This window comes from Scardinius erythrophthalmus (assembly GCF_964197995.2).
Source record: "Scardinius erythrophthalmus genome assembly, chromosome: 5".
NCBI classification, from domain to species: domain Eukaryota; kingdom Metazoa; phylum Chordata; class Actinopteri; order Cypriniformes; family Leuciscidae; genus Scardinius; species Scardinius erythrophthalmus.
Genome location: NC_138225.1, coordinates 14,638,212 through 14,660,967, shown reverse-complemented (window position 1 = coordinate 14,660,967; position 22,756 = coordinate 14,638,212). Strand labels below are relative to the sequence as shown.

Genomic DNA, 22,756 nt, shown 5'->3' with positions numbered 1-22,756 from the left:
CGCTTCCTCAACACTGGGCGGCGCTAGGGCAACTTTCAATCCTGTTTTAAGCTTTTATCAATCCACGCCGCTCACTAACTTGTTTTTTTCCCCTCGTCATTTCCTATTGTTTAAAAACGACGACAGCCAATGAAACATTTGTAACATGTAAACGTAATTTTCTTGACGTAACCGACCAATCGAAAGCGGCAAAGCGTACGCCGGAAAACCCAGCGCCAGCCAATGAGCTGTTAGAGCAGTCAGCACGTTGAGGTGTACGGCGGTCCGCCCTTCTCCTCTTTGTGATCAACGCTGCGTGTGTTACTGAAGCGGGTTAAAAACACTTATTGAAGGTATTTAGACGCTTATATTTCTCTTATATCCTCTGCATATGATGCATGCTTTTATTCCCGAATGAATGTGTTAGTGCACATCAGCTGGAGATGAGCCCGTGCTATTCGTTGCGTTGAGTGTTTGGCCGGGCTCAGGCTTCACTTTGAAAACCCATAAACGCTCATTAATAAGGAAACCAGACAATAATTAATGTATACATGTATGCAGTAATTCACACTCATTATTAAAAGTAATTAATTCTTAATTGATTAAAATTGAACAGCGAACAAAGAAGTAATTAGCGAAGAATCAAACAATAATTGAAAACAAAGGCACCAAATTGCACCCGCAAATAGTGAAATCACACTCTTAATCAAAATGTCTATTAAAGAACAGTAATTAATTAAGACGTTGGCTATTAAATATACATTAATGAATAGATTGAAATAACATGACCAATGATAGAAAAAAAAGCTCTTTTGTGGTTTCTTTTATATGATGTAATGTAATCAGATTAACTCTTTGTTGCTTTTCATTGTCTCCTGTTTATGTGTTCACATTGTATGCACAACGTAGATTTTGCCATTAAGCGTTTCACAGATTGATGCTAAAAGAATGGTCATATATTGCAATATCAGTGAATCCTCTTACATCAGCCAAACAACATCCATCATGGCTTTGTTTACACTTTTGAATGACTATTATTCTCAGGTTTTGGAAATCATCTTCTTTAAAAGTTTGTATTGATGATTCCTGTGCTTTAAAAGATGCAAGGAAACAGAGGACCACGCTCAGAGCAGCAGAATCACGGCCCACCCCGACAGCAGCCCAACCCCCAACAAGAGCAGCAGAGGAAGCCCTCAGGAGCCGACAGCAACGGACAACACACCGATGCTGGAGAGCAGAGTAGCCCGAGTAAGCAACAGTTTTACACAACACTGCCACTAAACTTTATCATTCGCACAGATCTTTGGCTTTATATTGAAGTGATTGCTGCTGACTGAACTTTCTTTCCTACAGATGCTGCTTTCACTATAGACCTGCAGAACTTCAGGAAGCCTGGAGAGAAAACCTACACACAGAGGAGTCGGCTGTTCGTGGGGAACCTTCCCACTGGAACCACAGAGGATGATGTGGAAAAGCTCTTCTCCAAGTATGGCAAACCTTCTGAGATCTTCATCAACAAGGACCGAGGCTTTGGCTTCATCAGGCTGGTGAGTTTGACCAGCCATCACCTATGCAAAAAAGCACTTTGGGCGGTATGACGACATAACTCATGAAGTGTCTGTCGTTAGAGATGTTAATTATATCGATATGTATACACATATGTAATGGATATATTCATGTAACACAGTACTACTTAAAGGAGAACTCGGCAACTCTAGCGAACTCTAGTCACTTCTTCGCTGATTTTCCCTTTTGTTGTCACATGTTTTCCCCACGAGCTCCCCCTACAGCTGTGGGGGGGCGTATATTTCACAACACAGTCGTAAAAAACTCACTTGCGGCGGCCTCCTCCCCCTCTCTACCGCTGCTTATGTGCGTTTGTTTTGATCGGAGCAAGCCAACTGTATCGTGTGGAGCTTTGTCTACCGAGGTGGGTAATCTGGTAATACATCATACATGCGTGTGTGTTTATGTCGAATTGCCATAAAGCAATTTGTGTTTCGCGCTCGTTCTCGTTCTAGTTCTCGCTTCTCACGAGACTTCCAATTTCTATCTTGCCGGGACGGTAGTGAACAAGTTGCAAGGTTGGTTTTCCGCCTGGGAACGCTGGGGGGAGTGGGGAAAGTCACCAATATCACCAGAACAGGTTGTTTAACCATCCAAATGATTTCTAGACAGTTTTATTAAGTTAAAAAAGCTTCCAAGTTCTCCTTTAAAGTTATTGACACTTTAAAATAAAGAGTGGTTATTAAGTGCAGAAAGCTGCCTCTCGACATGCAATCCAGCATTCAGTTCTCTTTTGTGGCTTATTTTTAAAATGGCCATTGTGTGGAGTATTTATGTAAACCGAACATAAACGGTTGGCTGAAAACCTGATATGTGTCAGTATGTTAGATCTATGCATTAGGTCTTAAAGTGACAGCAGCCTAAAACCTGATGCCGTTTTTGTCATTGTTTATCAAAACAACAAAAGACAGAAAATTGTTCGCTGCTCTTGACTGAATATTTATTGTAACTTCAGAAAACACATTATATTTAACTTATACATACTATGCAGGTTTTATTCTTACTTTTGATTATATAAATAAACCAACTGTACCTGAAAGTTTGATTGATTTGTCTTTGTTCTATTGAATTTGTCCTGTTGTTTGTATTTTGCGTCTTGGTTCTTATTTTTAAATTACATTTTTTTTAAAACTATATTGTTATTGTGAAAACTTCTGATTGTGAAATAAGATTTTGTTTGTATCACCCACCCCTAGAGAGTGATTGTTGTTTTTACTTTCAATAAGCCTGACCTGGCACAATTTATTCATAACTAAAACTGCATTTTGCATTGTCAGTCAATTAACCATGTTTGATGTTTTGTTTAGCTAATAAATTGGCTTAAGATCATATTTCTATTATATAATGAGATCATACATTTTCCTGTTTTCAATGACGTATCAGTTCTCTGACAGCAATTAACCAATGCAACATTAACCCTGACTTGCTGCTTTCTCCTCATTAGGAAACGAAGACGCTTGCGGACATAGCAAAAGCAGAACTGGACGACACCGTCTTCCGTGGTCGCCAGATCCGTGTGCGTTTTGCCACCCATGGCGCTGCACTGACGGTTAAGAACCTGCCTCAGTTTGTGTCCAATGAGCTGCTGGAGGAGGCCTTCTCCATGTTCGGTCCAATCGAACGGGCCATTGTCATTGTTGATGACCGTGGCAGGCCAACTGGGAAGGGCATTGTGGAGTTTGCCAACAAACCGTCTGCTAGAAAAGCTCTGGACCGTTGCGGAGATGGAGCCTTTCTTCTCACTGCGTGAGTCTGTGTTTCTGCTGCTTATCGTTAATACTCTGCGTTAATGGTAGTTGGTTTACTTAGTTTGACTTTCTTTCCCAAACTCAGATTCCCCCGGCCTGTTACCGTTGAGCCGATGGATCAGCTTGATGAGGATGAGGGGCTTCCTGAGAGACTTATTAATAAAAACCCAATATTTCACAAGTGAGTTTGTTCGTTGTCTCATATAGATTGTATTTGTAAATGTTAATGCATCACCATCATTATCCATGTTTCCTCTGAGCATGGAAGAATTGGAAATATTTAGAATAAAGTATTTCAGGCATGGAAAAAGTAATGGAAATTTACAAAGTAATGGAATATTTTATTTTTCTAGACGTTCTCAAAAATTGTGAGTACTACCTTTTAATTATTCAAAAAAAAAAATGTTTTAATCTGTATCACGTAAGTATGTAAATGGAAGGTAAGTGTTCAAAAGGGTGTGGGGATTTATGTCTTTATAATTTTACATTCTAATAAAAAAGTGTTCATCGGGAGAACAAAGCGAAAGGGTCTCACCCGGTTATTTTCTTGTGGTGATGACCAGTGGACTGTGCATTATCCAGCTTATTACACAGTTTTACATTTTTTTTTCTATATGTCCATTAGAGAGCGTGAGCAGCCGCCCCGGTTCGCCCAGCCAGGTTCGTTTGAGTACGAGTATGCGATGCGCTGGAAGGCCTTAATGGAAATGGAAAAGCAGCAGTTCGACCAGGTTGATCGAAACATCAAAGAGGCTCAAGAGAAGCTGGAGACCGAAATGGAAGCAGCACGTCATGAGCACCAAGTCATGCTGATGAGACAAGGTGAGCACACGCAGATTAACATCTTTTGGAGGTAGTAAACCTTAAAAAAAACGTATTCGTGTTCAATCATCTTTCAGAACAGGTATTCCCAAACTTTTTGTCAGCCAAAACCATTTGACCTAAAATATTTACTTGAATTACCCTGTGACATTTTAAGTTAAAGTCTAGCGGAGGATTTTTTAGTTCCGGGTGGATCACCTATACTATTGGTCCTCCTAATTGTCAATCATTCTGGTGAATCAATCAAACTTTTCAAAAAGTGGAGAGGGCGGGTCTTATCTAAAATTCAGAAAGATCCTCCGCTATACCTTTAATATTTCAATAAAATTAACAACACATTTGCATGTTCATGGTTCTCTGGTGTTAGTTTAATGGTCACATGACATGCAAGTAATCAAATAAAATATGATAGGGTTTTTTTTTTCTTTGTTTTGTTTTTTATTTTTATGATTTGATTAATTATTAGGTTTTCATCATCTGAAAAACATCCTGCGTTTCCCTCACGAATCCTCACAGGTTTGCCAACCCCAGTTTGGTGAACCGTTTAGAGCTTGACTAAAAATAATTGCTTTCAAAACTACTTTTCCCCCACTGCATCACTTTTTTATTTTTTTTATTTTTTTTTATTTGCATGCTTTAATTGATTGTACTTTATGCCACCCATACATTGTGACTTTCAAAGACATTGGACTGCTTTTCTTTTTGCACTACACTAACTGTTTGTCATAGCTGGTATCAGTTCCAGTCAGCACGCATTTCACACTACAACAGGTCTAGATATTTAATCTGTTAAATATCTCTCAGTCTCAGACATCGCTGCTTCTCTAAGATTTCTTCTTTGATAATAAAACAAACTCAGCGATTTTGTATTGTCTCTGGTTTTGAGCTTTTGGCACAAACTGTCTGCAAACGGAAAATTAGGGCTAAAATCATGGTCGGTGCGGTGGTTACCACAAATCATGTAATACGTGGTCGGCATTAGCTGTTATACATTTTGCATATTAACTTTTTTTTACTGTAAAAAGCGGTCTTCAAATTCAATGCCTTTTAAGCACTGATACCCATTCAGACAAATGTATTTGGCCATTGTGCCAGGTCTTGTCCTGTTTTTGTGTCCCATCATGAGCGTTGTTTTTAATCTGAAGGTAAAAATCACATCTCGAGACACTTTGTACTTCATCTTGCAGTTTTTGAAGCCAAGCATGGTCAGGTGACCCTAAAACCAGCCTATGTAAATGGATAGTTATTCAGGCAACCTACAAACAGTCTGTTTTGAGAATGTAGATACGCATATCCCTAGTCAGCAATCACAGTCACGTCTCTCTCTCTTCTGCTTCAGATCTCTTGCGCAGACAGGAAGAGTTGAGAAGAATGGAGGAGGCTCATAGCCAGGAGGTGCAGAAACGGAAACAGATGGAGCTGCGTCAGGAGGAGGAGCGACGGAGGAGAGAGGAGGAGCTCCGTGCCCACTCTGAGGAACTGATGAGGAGGCAGCAGGGGCAGGGAGGAAACTTCTCTGAGAAAGTGAGTTTTCTGAGGTTTTTCGCACTCCACAGTAGTAACAATATATTTCAGTAGTCGGTACCAATTTCTGCACCATAACAAAAACTAATGTAACTATTTTATATTAGTAGTTTTTTTTTAAAATCTAAATATTTGAAAATAAAAATATTAAAATTAGTTAATTATTAGTGTTATTGTTAATGAAGGAAAAAATTCATTCAAACATTAGCATGTAGCCTTGAAATGGTTTAAAGGGTTAGTTCACTAAAAATGAAAATTGTCATTTACTTACCCAGAAGATGAAGACCAGATCTAGTTTTATAATTATCTAAGATAAAATTTAAAAACCTGTTTTAATATTTTTTTTAAAAATCTCTTCCTCATCATGAGTATAGCCGGGGTAGCTGAACAAACTCACCCTCATGTCGATTCAAACCCGTAAGACTCGTTCATCTTCGGAACACAAATGAAGATCTTTTTAATGAAATCTGAGAGCTTTCTGTCCCTCCATTGGCAGTCTCCGCAACTACCACTTTCCTGAAAGGTAGAAAAGAATAAAAAGCAATCCATGTTACTCCAGTGATTTAACATAAATATTATGAAGCAACGCAAGAGCTTTGTTTGCGCAAAAGAAAATATTTTCCACTTTATTTAGAAAATATTAATCTCCAATGCGCGCAATTTGACGTGAACGCACATTGGAAATTAATATTTTGTACATAAAGTGGTAAAGTATGTTGTTGTTTTTTTGGGCGCAATCAAAGCACTCGCGTCACTTCAAAAAATTGAGGTTAAATCACTGGAGTCACATGGATTACTTTAATGATGTCTTTACTACCTTACTGGGGCTTGAACGTGGTAGTTGCGTAGACTTTCAATGGAGACACAGAAATCTCTCCGATTTCATCAAAAATATCTTTTTTTGTATTCTGAAGATGAATGAAAGTCTTACGGGTTTGGAACAACATGAGGATGAGTAAATGATGACAATTTTCATTTTTGGGTGAACTATCCCTTTAAATAAAAAGATCAAATGAAAGAATCTCTTATTGGCACGTTTATAGTTTGGTTGTAATGAAACGTTTTGCATTAAATTCATGAACTGTATGTTTGCTGTTTCAGAGGGATCCAGACATGAGGATGCAAATGGGAGGTAAGAAATAGTCACTCTACACACATACAAAAAAACATCTTGGAGTGTCATAGCAAGGGCTTATAAATCCTGTTCTTTCACCCTACTTTAGACTTACAGAAATTGTGTGGTTAATCCTTCCATGATTTGTCTTTTATTCATTTTTGTTATATGAACTATTGATAGATTCTCACTTTTTGTCAATATTTTTAATTAATTACCTATGTGAGCCTAACATTTCTCTTTCTCTCTTGGGCTGAAAGGTCAGGGAATGGCTATAAACAGGAGCCCGATGGGTGGAAATCCCACAGCAGCAGGAGCTGCCGGCATGGCTTCCAGTGAGGTACTACAGATCTCTCTACACACACACTAACAACTTTCAGGGCTGCATGCAAAGAGTACAGTGTTGTAAGCTGCTTTCTCTCTCTCTTTCAGCAGGGGTCTGCTGGGAATCCAGGCGGTCTTCCTCTTCCTTTCCCTCGTTCTGGACCTATGGACTTTGGGCCCAACAAACGCCGCAGATTCTGAGAACACCAACCAAATGTCTTTCCTTTTGTTTTGTTTTTTTACACACTGTAAAATATTTTTAAGTGCAGATTGTGGTTTTGTAGAGCCTGGGTATGCATTTCACTTTCACAAATGAATTTGTGTAGGCAAATGTTTTAAACAGGTAAAAGTATAAGTTTTAAGTTGCTCTGTATGATCTCCCATCCCCGGCAGGAGCCTTAAGGGATGTTTCCAGAAACTGATTGAGCCCAGTTCTGGGGTAAAAGACCTTTATGCTTATGATTTCTTACTGAAGAGTCTTCATCTAGGAACGAGGGTTTATCTGTGTATGGAAACAACTCCAGGGTGGACATTCAGCTTTGTATAGCCCTATTTTCTTCTTTTTTATTAATTCCTTTTCTAAAGTAGAGATTAGCCTTTGTCCGTCTTGTCCTCTGCAACGCTTGCCTTTCTAGTCAACTTTAAATAAATTCACAACTACATGTTACATACATTCCAGTGTTACTGGCAGCATTCTTGGATTTTAATTTGTCTTTGTACATGAGAGCAGAGTGCGAATCACCCCACCATAATTGGGGGGTACTGCTCCTTCACTTCTTCTATGACCATCATGGTCCACTACCATATCAATCCCCACCGTCATCGCCAAGTGCAACATGTGTTGTGCAACACACATACAAGGTCTAAACATGCAACAAACTGATAATCAGTAGGTTACAGAATATCTCATTGTTATTATATATCCAAAAGAGAACTGTTTTGATCAACTCCCAAAAGTTAGAAGTTAAGTGCACTGAAATACCATTCTAATTACTAGTAAAAGTAATACCTTTACAAGAAGCCTATTGCCTATTTCAGGGTTTTTCCTGGCTCAGAATGAGGCGGAGGTGGTAAAATCATAATAATGTATTTTAATAATAAGATAATTAAATGTGTATTTTTTTGTAGATCATCATATAGCCTAATGTGTTTCCCACATTTTTTTGTTGGTGGAGCTTGGTATCTCTAGGGGGGGTCTGGGGGTATGCCACGCCTGGAAGAAAATTTTGTACATTTTAAAGATAAATTCATTAATCTGGTGCACTTTGAGTCACCCGAATCCACTGTTAAAAATAAATCCACCCGCAAACCGCCTATATTCTTTGATTTAGATATCTGCATCTGATCAATGAATGAAAATCATTTACACGTTGACAGCTACGCAAATTGTGACCTTTTAGGCTTTTATTCACATATAAACATTCATCAAGGCACACATCGGTTGTGGTAAAGGAAGCTATAAGCATGTTCGCTTGACGTGCAAGAACCAATGAGGTTCATTCTCGTGTTATGCAGCACATTTGAGCTTCCGCAAGAACCAATGAGATTCGTTCTCGTGTGTGACAGCACGTTTGTTTTGTGATCTCTTTATGAACTTTTTGAAGTATCAAAGTGGTAGTTGCATAGCTGCCAATGGAGGGACACATTGTTCAGATTTTATTCAAAATATATTTATTTTTGTTCTGAAGATGGACAAAAGTCTTATTGGTTTGCAACAACAAGGGGGAGTAAATTAAGATAACTAATAACCCTTTAATATTTCGTTGGTTCTCTCATTTTTGGATGTGTAGCCTACAACAACCTGGCCAAAAATTATATCCGCACAATTTGGCATACATGTGTTATCACAAATAAAACAATTGACTCAAAGCATAACTACGCATATGCTAATAAAACCTTTACACATTTTCAATCATTTTGAATAAAGGGTGAGGATGCTAATTTTCCTAGGGTGGATATCACTTCAGTTGTGGCCACTATAGCCTATGTTTTCTAAAGCAGTGATTCTCAATCCTTGAAGTGACATTAATAACCATTTTGTCACTTAGAGGTGTTGTTGGATTGTTTCTGACGCGTGAGATCCAAATAAGAAACGCTCCCATTCCAGTAGCCACCACTTTTATCAACTTTATCACAAAGCTAGCAAAGCTTAAATTCAGAGTTCCGATGCATAGGCTAAGCACAGTAAATCCCACAAGCTTTCTTCCACCTGCTGTTTTTATTTTATTTTTTTTTAATGACCCTACAAGTTTGCTTGAACCATCAAATTATGAGGAAAATATTTTTACATTATGTATTTTAAATTTTTTAAAATATGAGGTAAGAACAAAACACTAAACTTAGTGAAGGTATTTATCTGACAAAATGATTTCAATTCAAGTCACCTATATTTCTACAGCGCTTTTTACAATACAGATTGTTTCCCAGCAGATTTACATTGATTACAGGAAAATAATGCAACAAAGATAGTTTTGGCTGTACAGCAGCTCTAGAAGAAAATAGTGTCATTGTCCAACTTAAGTAGGTTCAGTGTTGATTAATTTCCATTGTAAAAATCATTATATATATTTTTTTTTATACACTCACCTAAAGGATTATTAGGAACACCATACTAATACTGTGTTTGACCCCCTTTCGCCTTCAGAACTGCCTTAATTCTACGTGGCATTGATTCAACAAGGTGCTGAAAGCATTCTTTAGAAATGTTGGCCCATATTGATAGGATAGCATCTTGCAGTTGATGGAGATTTGTGGGATGCACATCCAGGGCACGAAGCTCCCGTTCCACCACATCCCAAAGATGCTCTATTGGGTTGAGATCAGGGCCCGTATGTATAAAACTTCTAAGAAATGCTCTTAAGAATAGTCTTAAGCTTTGACTTAAGTGTCAGAAAATACTTAGTAAAGAGTAGGACTTTTCTAAGAGTAGGAGACTTTTATAAAGCAGCTAAAAGCAACTTTCAGTAAAGTATAAGACTGATTCTTAAGTGCTGACTGAAGTGGGACTTAAATGTTGTGAACTAAGGACTACAGTGATGTCAACCCAAAATGGCCGCCCTCAACCACTGAATCAGCCAATAGTGAGCCTGCAAGGGTGAGGTCACTGCAGCATGACACCAATCATTTAATCTAATTATAATAAAATAATTTAATTAAGACACTGAAGCTTTAATATTTAAATTTATTTAAAAAAATGCTTTGCAGTGCATTGTGTAAAATTATCACCAATTAGTATTTATGCTGTGGAAACCCTTTTCTATTGATGCGTGTCTCTTTACATTTGGAGCAATTATGCAAACATGAGTTCCATCAATGGATCCAACAACTCAGGAAAGCCCGAAATACTCAATAAAGTGGCTTTATTTTACTGCGAGATTTGAAGATCAATTGGAAAGTCAAAGAACTGCCATATAGTATTGGCCAAAAGTGAGGCCAAGGAAAATTGACAGACTCACCCTTTATTCAAATAGTATTAAAAATGTGTTAAAGATTTTGTACGCATATTGTGTAGTTGTGCTTGGAGTCAATTGTTTATTTGTGATAACACAATGAAACATGTCAAATTGTACAGACAACATTTTTAGCCAAGGCTGTCAAACAAATGAACAAGAGAGGACAATGAAATATCAATAACTGACTACAGTATGTTGCAGACAATGTATGACTATTTTCTTCTCCTGTGAGCTTTTTAGTTTTTTAAAAAAAACCTGTAGCTGTAGTTTGCCCTTTTTTCAACAATATTATTGATCTGCCTGGATTGACACCATTGTCTGAGAACTGAACTGAGCTGAACGAAGACATCACTGTTTTCTCAGAGCGGCTGTATAATGAATTAAATGAGATAACTAATGATCTTTTACAATGGAAATGAATCATCATTGAACTTACTTAAGCTGCAAAATGACACTATTTTCTTCTAGAGCTGCTGTACAGCCCAAACTAACTTTGTTGCATTATTTCCTGTTATCACTGTAAAGCTGCTTTGAAACAATCTGTACTGTAAAAAGTGACTTGACTTGAAATAATTTTGTCAGATAAATATCTTCACTAAGTTTTATTTTCCTTATATTTTGATGGTTTAAGCAAACTTGTAGGGTTATAAAAAAAACACAATAAAAAAACTCTGCACATCACTTTTAGTTACCAATGTGTTTGGTGTGGTCAGTGCCAAAATAGTGCTATTGAGACCCTGCTTACTGTGGAATGATGAGCTCAAGTCATCACCGGGTGTACTGCTGCTTTTTTCCAGTCAGCAACAATGTAATTATTACTTTCCTTTTTATTTCATTGCTATAAAATGAACTCCGTCATCATTTACTGCAACCAATACATCATATTTCCATTGAAAAGTGCATGGCCTCCTCCTCTCTGCTGCCATCTTGTTACTCCTAACTAGGTTAAGAGACCTCTTCAGCTCTCTTAAGTAATTTAGGAGCTGAGACCTAGTCTTGACACTTAGGAACCTTTATGAATCACACTTATTCTTAAGTCTAGGAATAAAAGTAAAATGACGTCATTCTTAGAATTTTGACAGACTTGAGACTAAAATTTTACTCTGAGTGGCTTTATACATACGGCCCCTGGTGACTGTGGGGGCCATTTTAGTACAGTGAACACATTGTCATGTTCAAGAAACCAATTTGAAATGATTCTAGCTTTGTGACATAGTGCATTATCCTGCTGGAAGTAGCCATCAGAGGATGGTACATGGTGGTCATAAAGGGATGGACATGGTCAGAAACAATGCTCAGGTAGGCCGTGGCATTTAAACGATGCCCAATTGGCACTAAGGGGCCTAAAGTGTGCCAAGAAAACATCCCCCACACCATTACACCACCACCACCAGCCTGCACATTGGTAACAAGGCATGATGGATCCATGTTCTCATTCTGTTTACGCCAACGCCGGTTTCACACTGCACGCGATAGCAGAGCGTAAGCAGCGCAGGAGCAGTGCATATGGTGAGCGGGAGCAGGACAGGAGCGTTTTGCTTTCACACTAGCAGCGTTTGTCACGCGCGGCTGAACCGCGGCGTGTGTATAGACAGAGTACTCTATAATCAGGGTAAGTTGGCATTGCTTTATTTCGTTTTCAAATACATTTAAGAGAAAAGACTTGTCAAGAAGCTTTTTTTATTAATCATTTCATTTATATAACTTTTGATTCGTCTTTGTTTTTATTGTTCGGGCAACAAGTTTGTTTTTGGACATTTGTTTTCTTTTTAAATTGCTGTTGATCATTTGATTGACTGTTTAAAACACAATAGATATCATCAATGCGCTTTTGGGGTAAAACTGCGGTGTATTTTGGCCTTGATCAATGCGTGTCACTTTAATTCAGCGTAAGCGGCGCGTTAAAAATAGACTGGGCGCCGCAGCACTGCTGTTCCTGCTCTGCTCCTGCTACGCGCTGCCGCGCCGCTTTTGCGTGCGGTGTGAATGCACTCATTGATTAACATGGACGCCGAAAAAAATACGCGCTGCTCACGCGCCGCTGACGCTTGCGGTGTGAAACCGGCGTTAATTCTGACTCTACCATCTGAATGTCTCAACAGAAATTGAGACTCATCAGACCAGGCAACATTTTTCCAGTCTTCAACTGTCCAATTTTGGTGAGCTTGTGCAAATTGTAGCCTCTTTTTCCTATTTGTAGTGGAGATGAGTGGTACCCAGTGGGGTCTTCTGCTGTTGTAGCCCATCCGCCTCAAGGTTGTGCGTGTTGTGGCTTCACAAATGCTTTGCTGCATACCTCGGTTGTAACGAGTGGTTATTTCAGTCAAAGTTGCTCTTCTATCAGCTTGATTCAGTCGGCCCATTCTCCTCTGACCTCTAGCATCAACAAGGCATTTTCGCCCACAGGACTGCCGCATACTGGATGTTTTTCCCTTTTCACACCATTCTTTGTAAACCCTAGAAATGGTTGTGCGTGAAAATCCCAGTAACTGAGCAGATTGTGAAATACTCAGACCGGCCCGTCTGGCACCAACAACCATGCCACGCTCAAAATAGCTTAAATCACCTTTCTTTCCCATTCTGACATTCGGAGTTCAGGAGATTGTCTTGACCAGGACCACACCCCTAAATGCATTGAAGCAACTGCCATGTGATTGGTTTAGATAATTGCATTAATGAGAAATTGAACAGGTGTTCCTAATAATCCTTTAGGTGAGTGTATACAGCCACTCTGGAGAAAACCGTGATGTCATCGTCCAGCTCAATTTAGTTCTCAAATAATATACTGTCAACGCAGGCAGATCAATAATACTGTTGAATATTAAGTGACAAAAAAGGGCAAACTACAGCTACAGGTTTTAGGAAAAGTAAAAAGCTCACAGGAGAAAAAAAACACATTGTCTGCAACATAGTCATTCATATTTCATTGTCTTCTCTTGTTTTTTCATGTGTTCATAATTTCTGTGTATGACAGCCTGGCTAAAAATGATGTCTGTACAATTTGGAATGTTTGTGTTATCACAAATAAACAATTGACTCTAGGCACAACTACACAATACGCTTACAAAATCTTTAACACATTTTTAATACTATTTGAATAAAGGGTGAATCCGACAATTTTCCTTTGCCTCACTTTTCCACAGGGGATTCCACAGCATCAATACTAATTTGTGATAATTTTGCACAATTCAATATTTTTTTTATAATAGTTTCAGTTTCTTAATTAAATGATTTTATTATAATACATTAAATGATTGGTGTCATGCTGCAGTGACCTCACCCTTGCAGGCTCACTATTGGCTTATTCAGTGGTTGAGGGCGGCCATTTTGGGTTGACATCATTGTAGTCCTTAGTTTGCAGCACTTAAGTCCCACTTCAGTCAGCACTTAAGAATCAGTCCTACTGAAAGTTGCTTTTAGCTTCTTTATAAAAGTCTCCTATACACTTAGAGAAGTCCTACTTTTTACTAGTAAAAGTAACTTTTACTAATTTTTTGACACTTAAGTCAAAGCTTAAGACTATTCTTAAGAGTAATTCTTTTACATACGGGCCCTGGTCTTTGGGCTAACGCACTAACGGCCTCACAACATTTCAAAAAACGAATTAGTTGTTTAATCTTGTTGAACGAACGATCTTACAGGTTTGGAACAACATGAGGGTGAGTAATTAATAAAATAATTTTCATTTTTGGGTGAACTATCCCTTTCATTAAAAAGATCAAATGAAAGAATCTGTTATTGACATGAAAGAATCTCTTATTGACATGTTTATATTTTGATTGTAATAAAACATTGGTTGTTCAATCAGAATGAATCAGTTTCAGGAATGGACAAAATTTGATTGGAAAACATCACATTTCGACTCATTTTTATCTCAAATTGTGAAGACATCACAGTGTGTTGTGTTTTGACCTACACCAAGGCCCTGTCCCAAATGGCACACTTCATAGCCTATGCACTTTCGGTCTTGTGGACTTACAATGGCTGCCGCATGGTTGTGTCCGTCAAGTCCACGAGTCTGTAGGGTGTCCCATTTGTCATTTTAAGTTTCAGAAGGGTGCTCCCTCAATGCACACTTTTGCCTTTAACGCAGCAGACTTCTTCCTACAGTCAAAGCGGCATTACGTCACAAAAGTGCGGACTCGCAGGAAGATCGCGAGTGTTTAGAGTGCCATTTGGGACAGGGCCCAACTAAGAGTGTGGGGGCGGGGTGACATATTTAGCCCCACCCCAGGTGCAGCCAGCCCCAATCTGCAGGCTGCAGCCAGGGGTACTTGGCTCTTACAACTCTTTTGACCCAATTGTCCACAAAAATATTCAAATACCCCCTTATAGGCTATAGGTTTCCACTCTGCTGTAATGCTGTAAAATTTTGTTTTCAATTTATTTTAATTTACAGAAGTTATGTGTCAATTAATTAAATGTTAATACAATTATAATAAAAAATAAAAAAGATTCAAAATCCCAGAAGTTTTAGGAGCTAAATGTTCTACACAGATCCCACTCTTATTAACACATTTTACATGGCTTTTCTAGTCATTTGTGATATACTGGATAAGGATTTTTACAAACATTTTACTCTAATAACTTAATAAAATGATTTTCAATACTTTAAACCCACTTTAATACCAAATTTAACAAATATTTGATTGCAATTTCTCTCCAAGATATTTTAGGGCTTGCTAATTAGAAAAAAAAGAGATATTCTTAAAACAATGGTGATGGCGACCTCTCATTAACAAACAAAGTGTAGGCTATGCCATGTGAGATTAAATGCTGTTCACACAGAATGTGTTTTTCCATTACCTTTTCTACATAAACACGCGTTAGACGGACTTGGTCTGTTGCGCTCGTCTCTCGTGTCTTTGGCAGCATCTCTTTTGTTTTCTGTTATAGTGTCTGTTTGTATTCGATTGGAATGCGATATGCAACTGCAATCGCTCATGGACTGGGCAAGTGTCTACTGTCCATTTATTATGTATAAACTGACTGTTTGTTATTTACTATTGTGAAGCGTCCTTGAGCTTGGGGAAGGCGCTATATAAATTCAACATATTACTATCATTATTATAATTAAAGTCCCTGGTAATGCACATTAGGCCTATGGTAATGCGCATTAACCTGTGAAATAGGTTAACTATAGTAAAAAATAAATAAACACACACACACACACACACACACACACACACACACACACACACACATTACAGTTATCTATAATGATAAAATGATTAGGCCTAAAATGCAGGTTATATTTGTAGCCTAGGACTCCTCCTCGAATAGTTCCAGCCGCCTCTTCATCCGCCTCTAGATCTACACCCACATGTTGCTGGCTTTTTGCCTATAGCAAGCGCGCCATTTGCAAGTTTTCACGACTTCCTGTCGCTACTCCTTAACAAACGCTATCCATAAAATAGTAGGCTATTAATACGATACATTTTAATACGACAAAATGGCAGGTAAGATTAATATGAATAATGTATGTGTGTTTGAAAACTTAATTTGTTGGTTATAGGCGTGTAATTATTTTAAAGAAATTGCTGCACAAAAAGGAAATGAAAAGTGAAAGTAAAAATACAACGAATGTTAATTAAAGGAAACTTGAAACCACTGTTTCCAATTTATGTTCAGATTTAAGGCATTTAGCAGACTACTATCATAGCAACTGAAAATAGCCTAATTGTATGCATGCTGCAGTATGGCATTCAGAAATTTGAGAAAACATATAACATTGTAGCCTACATTATGCGACAACAATTAGTCTATAATTTAATTGAATACAGCCTACATAAACATTTTACTTAACAAAGTGCTTTCCTTTAGAAAAAGTCTTACAAAACTATCGGATTCAACTGAGGGATGGTTTGACCGGGCCTGTTATCAAAAGTTTGTTGGATGATCTTGAGGCAGATAATGTGCTAGGCACTGAGGAGATTGAAGAAATATTGCAGAAGACCAAAACGCGAACTGATCAAGCTCGTGATCTGATTGACTTTGTGAGGAAAAAGGGGCGGAAAGCAAGTGAAATTCTGCTCAAAAGCTTGAAGGAAAACGACAAGCTTTTATACGAGAGCTTAAACATAGACAGCCATTCAGCAACTCAGGAAACAGGAGCGACCTCTAGTCACATACCTATAACTGCAGGTAAGGTTTCATGAATAATTCAAAAATTATATTTAGCCTTCATTTACAAATGTTGTCATGTATCTTTTCTCTGTCCAATTTGACAATTTTAATGACTTTTTCATAATTTGTTTTTCTTAAAATATGTTTTACGGTCAAACTTTGTAGCCTACAATGATTATATCTATGAGTGGAAGCATATGGAAATATATTGAAAATATTTAACTTTAAGATACTGACATATCCTTTCCCCCCCCTAGATAAACCAAAAACTACGGTAATGAAGTGGAGCAAGCTATGCAGCATTTTCAAATGATACATTTTCCCTTGATTTCAATTTTTTCACAAATTATAACATTTTCAGACAGATTTTATTCTTGAATGTTGGATGTGTTCTGTAACACCTCTTTTGTTCTAGACTGATGAGTACAAAATGGACAGTAATCCACGTGGACTTTGCCTAATTATTAATAACGAGAACTTTGAAAACCCAAAAATGAAACGAAAAGGATCCCAAAAAGATGCTGGTAGGCAGTAAATTATTTTTCATGTTTGATGTTTATGAACCACAAAACACACTTATGCACATAGGCCTATTCTTTTTAGAAGAGGCTTATGCACTAGGAGGTGCTCATTGGTCGTGTTTTTTGTCCTCTTCATTTTCTTTCTTTCGTTTGTTGTTGTAATTGATCTGGTTCAATGTATTGTCATGTATTGTATTACCTTTACCATATTCTTGTCTTTCTTTTATGTATTTCTCAGATTGTCTGAAAGGCTTGTTTGAATATTTGGGCTTTCGGGTTGAAATCAAGGAAGATCAGACGGCATCTGAGATAAAACAGCTCATGATCGATTACAGTAAAAAGGAACGCCTTCATGCAGACTGCTTTGTCTGTTGCGTGTTGAGTCATGGAGATGAGACTGGTGTTGTGGGATATGATCAGGAAATATGTCCCCTGAAAGACATCACATCCCCATTTGATGGAGTCAACTGCCCCTTTCTTATTGGCAAACCTAAAGTCTTCTTTATACAAGCATGTAGAGGGCATGAGATGCAGAGTAAAGTGCTGGTTGCAGATGACTCTGGTTCCAGTCGAATCCAGAAATCTGGCAACGTATCATACATTGCCAAAGATTCTGATTTTCTGATTGCCATGTCCACGGTGCAGGGATATGTGTCGATTCGTGATACATACAATGGACCATGGTTTATACAGTCCCTTTGCAAGCATTTAGAAGAGGGAAGTAAACGGTGAGCTATCCACTACACTGGCCTTTTTTTGCATGAGGTAAGACTGTATATTGGTTATTTTAAGCCTGTTGTTTATATGTAAAACATTTTCTTCCTTCATTTTTAGAGGCCAGGACATCTTGAGTATCCTCACTAAAGTCAATAATGATGTAAGCCATAAAGAGGGCATTATAAAAAAGAACAACGATGAAATAGATGCAAAGATGACTCCTCAGCCCCTTTTCACTCTGACAAAGCCTCTTTTTTTCAGAGCTCCATAGGTCAGAACTTAATCCCATTTTTTTATTATAGCATAACAGACATCAGTTATAGTTCTGTGCAGTGTGTAATGCTGTGTAAATTCAAAACTGAATATTGTTCCATTGCTGCATCTTCTTAAACTAGATTTCCATATGTTCAAAGTAGCAGCCTTGAGGTTTCTGTACATTGTTGTGGTGTGATATTTTTCAGTTCTATCTACAGAAGAAAATTTGCATTGATCAACATTTTAAATAAAAAATATTTATAAAATCAAGCTTTCTCTTCATTCCCCATTCCAGGCTGCTAGCTGCTTCTAAATAGAAGAAACCTTCATATTTCAGCTGCAGAAGAAGGAAATCTTGCCATTGACATACCAGAGAAAATGAATGATGTGGACAGAGAGAATTTCTACAGAAATCACCTCTGCTTTCCCATATTTGTTATATGAGATTTTAAAAATGTTTCGTCATGTACCACATTTAACCATGTAAACAAAAAGAAGTGAATAGTTGTATTATTAAGTGTCAAGATAATAATAATAGGCCTATAACCGATGTTTCTTTAATAAATTGGGTTTATTAATTGGGTTATGGGTGGTGATGGCGCAGTGGATAAGACACGTGCCTTTGGTATGAGAGACTCGGGTTCGAATCCACTGTGAGACACCAATGTGTCCCTGAGCAAGACACTTAACCCCTAGTTGCTCCAGAGGCGTGCGACCTCTGATATGTATAGCAGTTGTAAGTCGCTTTGGATAAAAGCGTCAGCTAAATGAATAAATGTAAATGTAAATTACATCTAATACTCATGCTGCTCTTGAACTTTTTTGGCAGTGGACAAAAGCACCTACACATATCAACAGGACTGAATACTATATTCACATAATGGTCTTTTATTTACAATAAACAATCTATTAAAACTCAATTTTTTTTAAAAACACCTTTATTTAACATTGATGTGGACGAAATAAACTGTTATGCATCATCTCTATATACATACATTTTTCGTTGGAATGGATAACATAAGTAATAAAGTGAATCAAAATGCTGCTGTTTCACTTAGTTAATCATGAATGCCCCAAAGTAAGTGGCTTCCTGAGGGAAGCGCACATCGCTTATGTTCAGCACATACAGGGAGAGCCTGTCGCCTTTTTCTAAGCGGAACAGCGCCCCCTGGTGGTTGGAATAAAGCTGTACACCAGCCCTTACGCTCACACAGGGAGTCACTACGGCTTTTGCGAGCATCACTGGTCGTGGATAAGATGCTGTCTTCTTGTATAAGTATTGCGTAAAGTGCATACTCTGTCCTAATTGTGTTTCAAAATAAACCTGAGAGAAAACGAAGTAAATTCCGTCGTGTGGCACCACTATTTCTCCTTCGGGGCTCAAGCTCATTAACCCTTCCTGACTGAATTGGCCGTTCATGTTGTCCCACTGGATACGATCCAGTGCAGGAGTTTCGTCTGCTGAAAGTAAAGAGAAGATTAAACTTAACCACATTAAATTTGTTGTAAAAAGTGATCAGTTGACTAAACTTAAAAAAGTGAGGAATCCCGCTGCCCTAAAATTATTAAGTAAATAAACTTCATCATTATAGAAACAATTAAGTTATGTGAACTTGAGTTGACAATTCCACATAACTTAATTTTTTTAAATTATGCATGAAGTTAATTTACTTAATTTTAGTTGACTTTAGTTGAAGTTAAGTCAGCTGATCACAGTGTTATACAATCTTGGAAAGTGTAAACAGTGGATTGTTACTCTGGGGAAGATCCTACCATTTTTCTGAAGCCTTTGGTATTGTTTAAGCTCTTGTTTTGCCCCGACATGCACAGCTGGTTTGAAAATCTCAGTGATGTTATGTTCTGTAAAATCCAAGAACATACTTTCAATTAAATTAGTCACTATGTCTGATTTTGAGGGAATTAATGGTAAAATCTGGGAAAACACTATACAGCATCTCAAAACATCAACCTGCGCCCTTGACACACTCCTCACATCTTTTTACAAAACTGTGTTTAACTATTTCAAATCAGATCTCCTAGAAGTGGCAAATGTCTCTTTAGTTAAACAAAGACAAACTGAAGTCATTGCATTTGGAAACAAAGATAAAATTCTCAAGGCGAATGCATAGGCCTACATGACTCTAGGGCAGGGGCGTAGAATTTAGGGACGCTAGGGACGTGTCCCTACCAATATCCAGTGACACTGATATATCCCTAGCAATAATTTTGATCAAAACTTAAAATATATGTCCCCGTCCCCACCAATTTCAAAATCAAACCTACGCCACTGCTCTAGGGGTCAAAAAACTAAAAAATCAAGTCAGGAATCTTGGTGTGATTTTGGAGTTGGACCTTAGCTTCAGTAGTCATGTCAAAGCGATAACTCAATCAGCTGTCATCTCAAAAATATTGCAAGAAGTAGATACTTAAGTTTCCAGTCAAGAAACTTGTTCATGCTTTCATCACCAGCAGGGTGGACTATTGTAATGGACTCCATACCGGACTTCCCAAAAAGACCATAAGACAGTTGCAGCTCATACAGAACAGATTCTGAGCAGAACCAGAAAAACTGATCATGTCACACCAGTCCTAAAGTCTTTACACTGGCTTCCAGTTACATTTAGAAATGACTTTAAAGCACTATAACTTGTTTATGAATCACTCAATGGCCTAGGACCTCAGTACATTGCAGATATGCTCATTGAATATAAACCTAGTTAACAGATAACTCACATCATTAAGATCAAGTCAGTTAGAGATAACAAAGGTTCACTCAAAGCAAGGAGAGTCTACTTTTAGCTTTGTGCCACCCCTAGCAGGAACCAGCTTCGATCAGAAGTGCTCCAACAGTAGCCACATATAACACATTTGTGCATTTAGTGAAATACATTTTAAATCAATGTCTTATTTTTTGTTTTATTGTCTTTATATTTCCTACGCACTTGATTATTTCTTTGGCTAGGGCTGGTTGGGAGAAAGGAGAGTGATTTGAGGATGACACTCAGACATTAGTGAAAAGACACCACCAAGGTCGCAGGCTGGTGTAAATATACATCTGTGCAACAACAGGTGTTGTATAAGCAATAATAGCAAACAATAATTTAAATAAATCAATGCATTTGTTTTACCTCCAAATGTTCCCAGTACATAATTTTGTATGTCTAGCAACAGCCTCTGTTCAAAAAGAATTTTAGACTCTTAGGATGGAACATCATATAACATGTATAATGTAATAATCTTACATGTATCCTATTACTCAATTTAAAAAATGTATTCATGTTTTGAAGCCGTTTTAAATACCTGCCGAGCAGTTTGTGTCAGTTCTTGATTGAACAAGTCACAACTTGCGATTCCTGCTTGATCTGCTGGTTGGGTGACATCTGTGGAAAGACAGTGGATTGGATACCCTCCATCTCTGCCTGTTTCACGAGTCTTTTAAAGTCAAACAATATATATATATATATAAATTAGGTCTACAACATGTTTATAAATCATAATTTAACGAAAAGCGATTTAACTCACTCTGTGAATATCCTCGCATAAGTCATAAAGAAGATAAGCTGTGATAAACGTCTCGGTGCTTAATATTAAAGTCAAAATCAAGAAAAATATGAACTGCCCTTTTGCATTTTTGTTTTCAGATGTGTTTTCGTCCAGCTGGCAATAATTGGGACTGGTTGGTAGGTTTGATGTCATGTTCCGACAGCGTTTTACAGAATATTCCGCATGACAGAAAGAGAAAGTTCCTTTCCTGTCGTTTCCTGAGGGAGTCAAAGGTCTTGGAGCTGTTCAGCGCTCTTCCGCATGGTAGTTTGTTTTCCCTACTATATATATATATATAAAAAAAAGAAAAAGAAAAAAAGTTTTCCCTGCTGGAAAGTCCCGCGGTCAAAGCGCCTCCCCGCTTCCTATATCAGCATGACTGAATGAGGATCTGAAAACCGAGGTGATTTTGCGATGATGTAGGCCTAGCCCTATAGGCTACCAAAAGGTTACCAAACTTTTCCATGACAAGGCCCCCCAAATACCACTAGGTTCTGGCCAAGGCCCCCCTTCTGCAAGATGTGTTATTGAACCCATCGACAACGGAAAATGTAGAAATAAATAAATAAAACATCTAGGTGAATCAGATTATGTGATGGTGTTTGATACCAGCCAATCAGAAAGATTATGCACCGATTACAATTTTCTAGGCCGATTCCGATTTGTCATTGAGTTTGATCTGCCGATACAGATTTTACCTGATTCCGATTTCATTTTTTCTAATCACTTTACAGCACACACACAAATATTTATTTTCTATATATATATATATATATATATTTTATATAAAACACCATACTTTTGCCTAAACTGAATAATAAAAACAAGTTTAAATTTTCTATAAATATTTGTGAGTCTTCATTTTCCTACATGTGCGTTTTTTGTTTTTTTTTGGTTATGTGAACATTAAAGGAGCATTAATGCTAACATTACTGGAACGTTACGGTTCTATTGAAACATTTAAAAAACATTACACGACCGCCCACATAAAACGTATCAGGAAAAAAAAAAACGTTCAATGAATGTAAATATTTTGTGCTAACATTATGAGAATATTATGGTGTA

General features: G+C 37.7%; 3 protein-coding genes across 7 annotated transcripts; 2 read left to right on the top strand and 1 right to left on the bottom strand.

Moving 5' to 3' along the window:
* The first annotated feature begins 140 nt into the window (after positions 1–140).
* On the top strand, positions 141–7,750 carry nono (non-POU domain containing, octamer-binding). Of its 3 annotated transcripts, none has more exons than XM_081364880.1 (11): positions 233–332; positions 1,080–1,227; positions 1,333–1,526; positions 2,990–3,291; positions 3,379–3,474; positions 3,647–3,661; positions 3,919–4,115; positions 5,455–5,639; positions 6,741–6,771; positions 7,014–7,093; positions 7,189–7,750. In XM_081364880.1, exons 2-11 carry the CDS (start codon positions 1,080–1,082, stop codon positions 7,276–7,278), a joined length of 1,338 nt encoding a protein of 445 aa, XP_081221006.1. In that variant the 5' UTR covers positions 233–332; the 3' UTR covers positions 7,279–7,750. The 3 variants fall into 3 exon arrangements, with proteins under 3 accessions (XP_081221007.1, XP_081221006.1, XP_081221005.1); XM_081364879.1 differs by having other exon boundaries at positions 7,186–7,750; XM_081364881.1 differs by lacking the exon at positions 3,647–3,661 and having other exon boundaries at positions 141–332; positions 7,186–7,750.
* An 8,118-nt stretch (positions 7,751–15,868) lies between these two features.
* Positions 15,869–19,488, top strand: casp22 (caspase 22, apoptosis-related cysteine peptidase). Of its 2 annotated transcripts, XM_081364883.1 has the most exons (7): positions 15,871–15,988; positions 16,353–16,673; positions 16,913–16,929; positions 17,071–17,179; positions 17,415–17,904; positions 18,011–18,164; positions 18,444–19,488. In XM_081364883.1, the coding sequence occupies exons 1-6, from the start codon at positions 15,982–15,984 to the stop codon at positions 18,162–18,164; spliced, it is 1,098 nt and encodes a 365-aa protein (XP_081221009.1). In that variant the 5' UTR covers positions 15,871–15,981; the 3' UTR covers positions 18,444–19,488. The 2 variants fall into 2 exon arrangements, with proteins under 2 accessions (XP_081221010.1, XP_081221009.1); XM_081364884.1 differs by lacking the exon at positions 16,913–16,929 and having other exon boundaries at positions 15,869–15,988; positions 16,353–16,678.
* On the bottom strand, positions 19,077–21,976 carry tnfsf10l4 (tumor necrosis factor (ligand) superfamily, member 10 like 4; the record flags this gene model as incomplete). 2 transcript variants are annotated; one of them, XM_081364889.1, is made up of 5 exons in its annotated part: positions 21,671–21,976; positions 21,449–21,528; positions 21,277–21,322; positions 19,922–20,008; positions 19,077–19,609 (listed from the first exon to the last, which is right to left on the bottom strand). In XM_081364889.1, the coding sequence occupies exons 1-5, from the start codon at positions 21,687–21,689 to the stop codon at positions 19,203–19,205; spliced, it is 639 nt and encodes a 212-aa protein (XP_081221015.1). In that variant the 5' UTR covers positions 21,690–21,976. The 2 variants fall into 2 exon arrangements, with proteins under 2 accessions (XP_081221015.1, XP_081221014.1); XM_081364888.1 differs by having other exon boundaries at positions 19,203–19,606; positions 21,449–21,580; positions 21,671–21,952.
* Positions 21,977–22,756: the final 780 nt, after the last annotated feature.

Excerpts from the sequence above, each read along its gene's own strand:
- nono (XM_081364879.1), top strand. The coding sequence starts at position 1,080 with ATGCAAGGAAACAGAGGACCACGCTCAGAGCAGCAGAATCACGGCCCA. Across the intron at positions 6,772-7,013 it reads CATGAGGATGCAAATGGGAG|GTCAGGGAATGGCTATAAAC; the intron begins GTAAGAAATAGT and ends TTGGGCTGAAAG. Across the intron at positions 7,094-7,185 it reads CCGGCATGGCTTCCAGTGAG|CAGGGGTCTGCTGGGAATCC; the intron begins GTACTACAGATC and ends TCTCTCTTTCAG.
- casp22 (XM_081364883.1), top strand. Across the intron at positions 17,180-17,414 it reads AGGATCCCAAAAAGATGCTG|ATTGTCTGAAAGGCTTGTTT; the intron begins GTAGGCAGTAAA and ends TGTATTTCTCAG. Across the intron at positions 17,905-18,010 it reads TTAGAAGAGGGAAGTAAACG|AGGCCAGGACATCTTGAGTA; the intron begins GTGAGCTATCCA and ends CTTCATTTTTAG.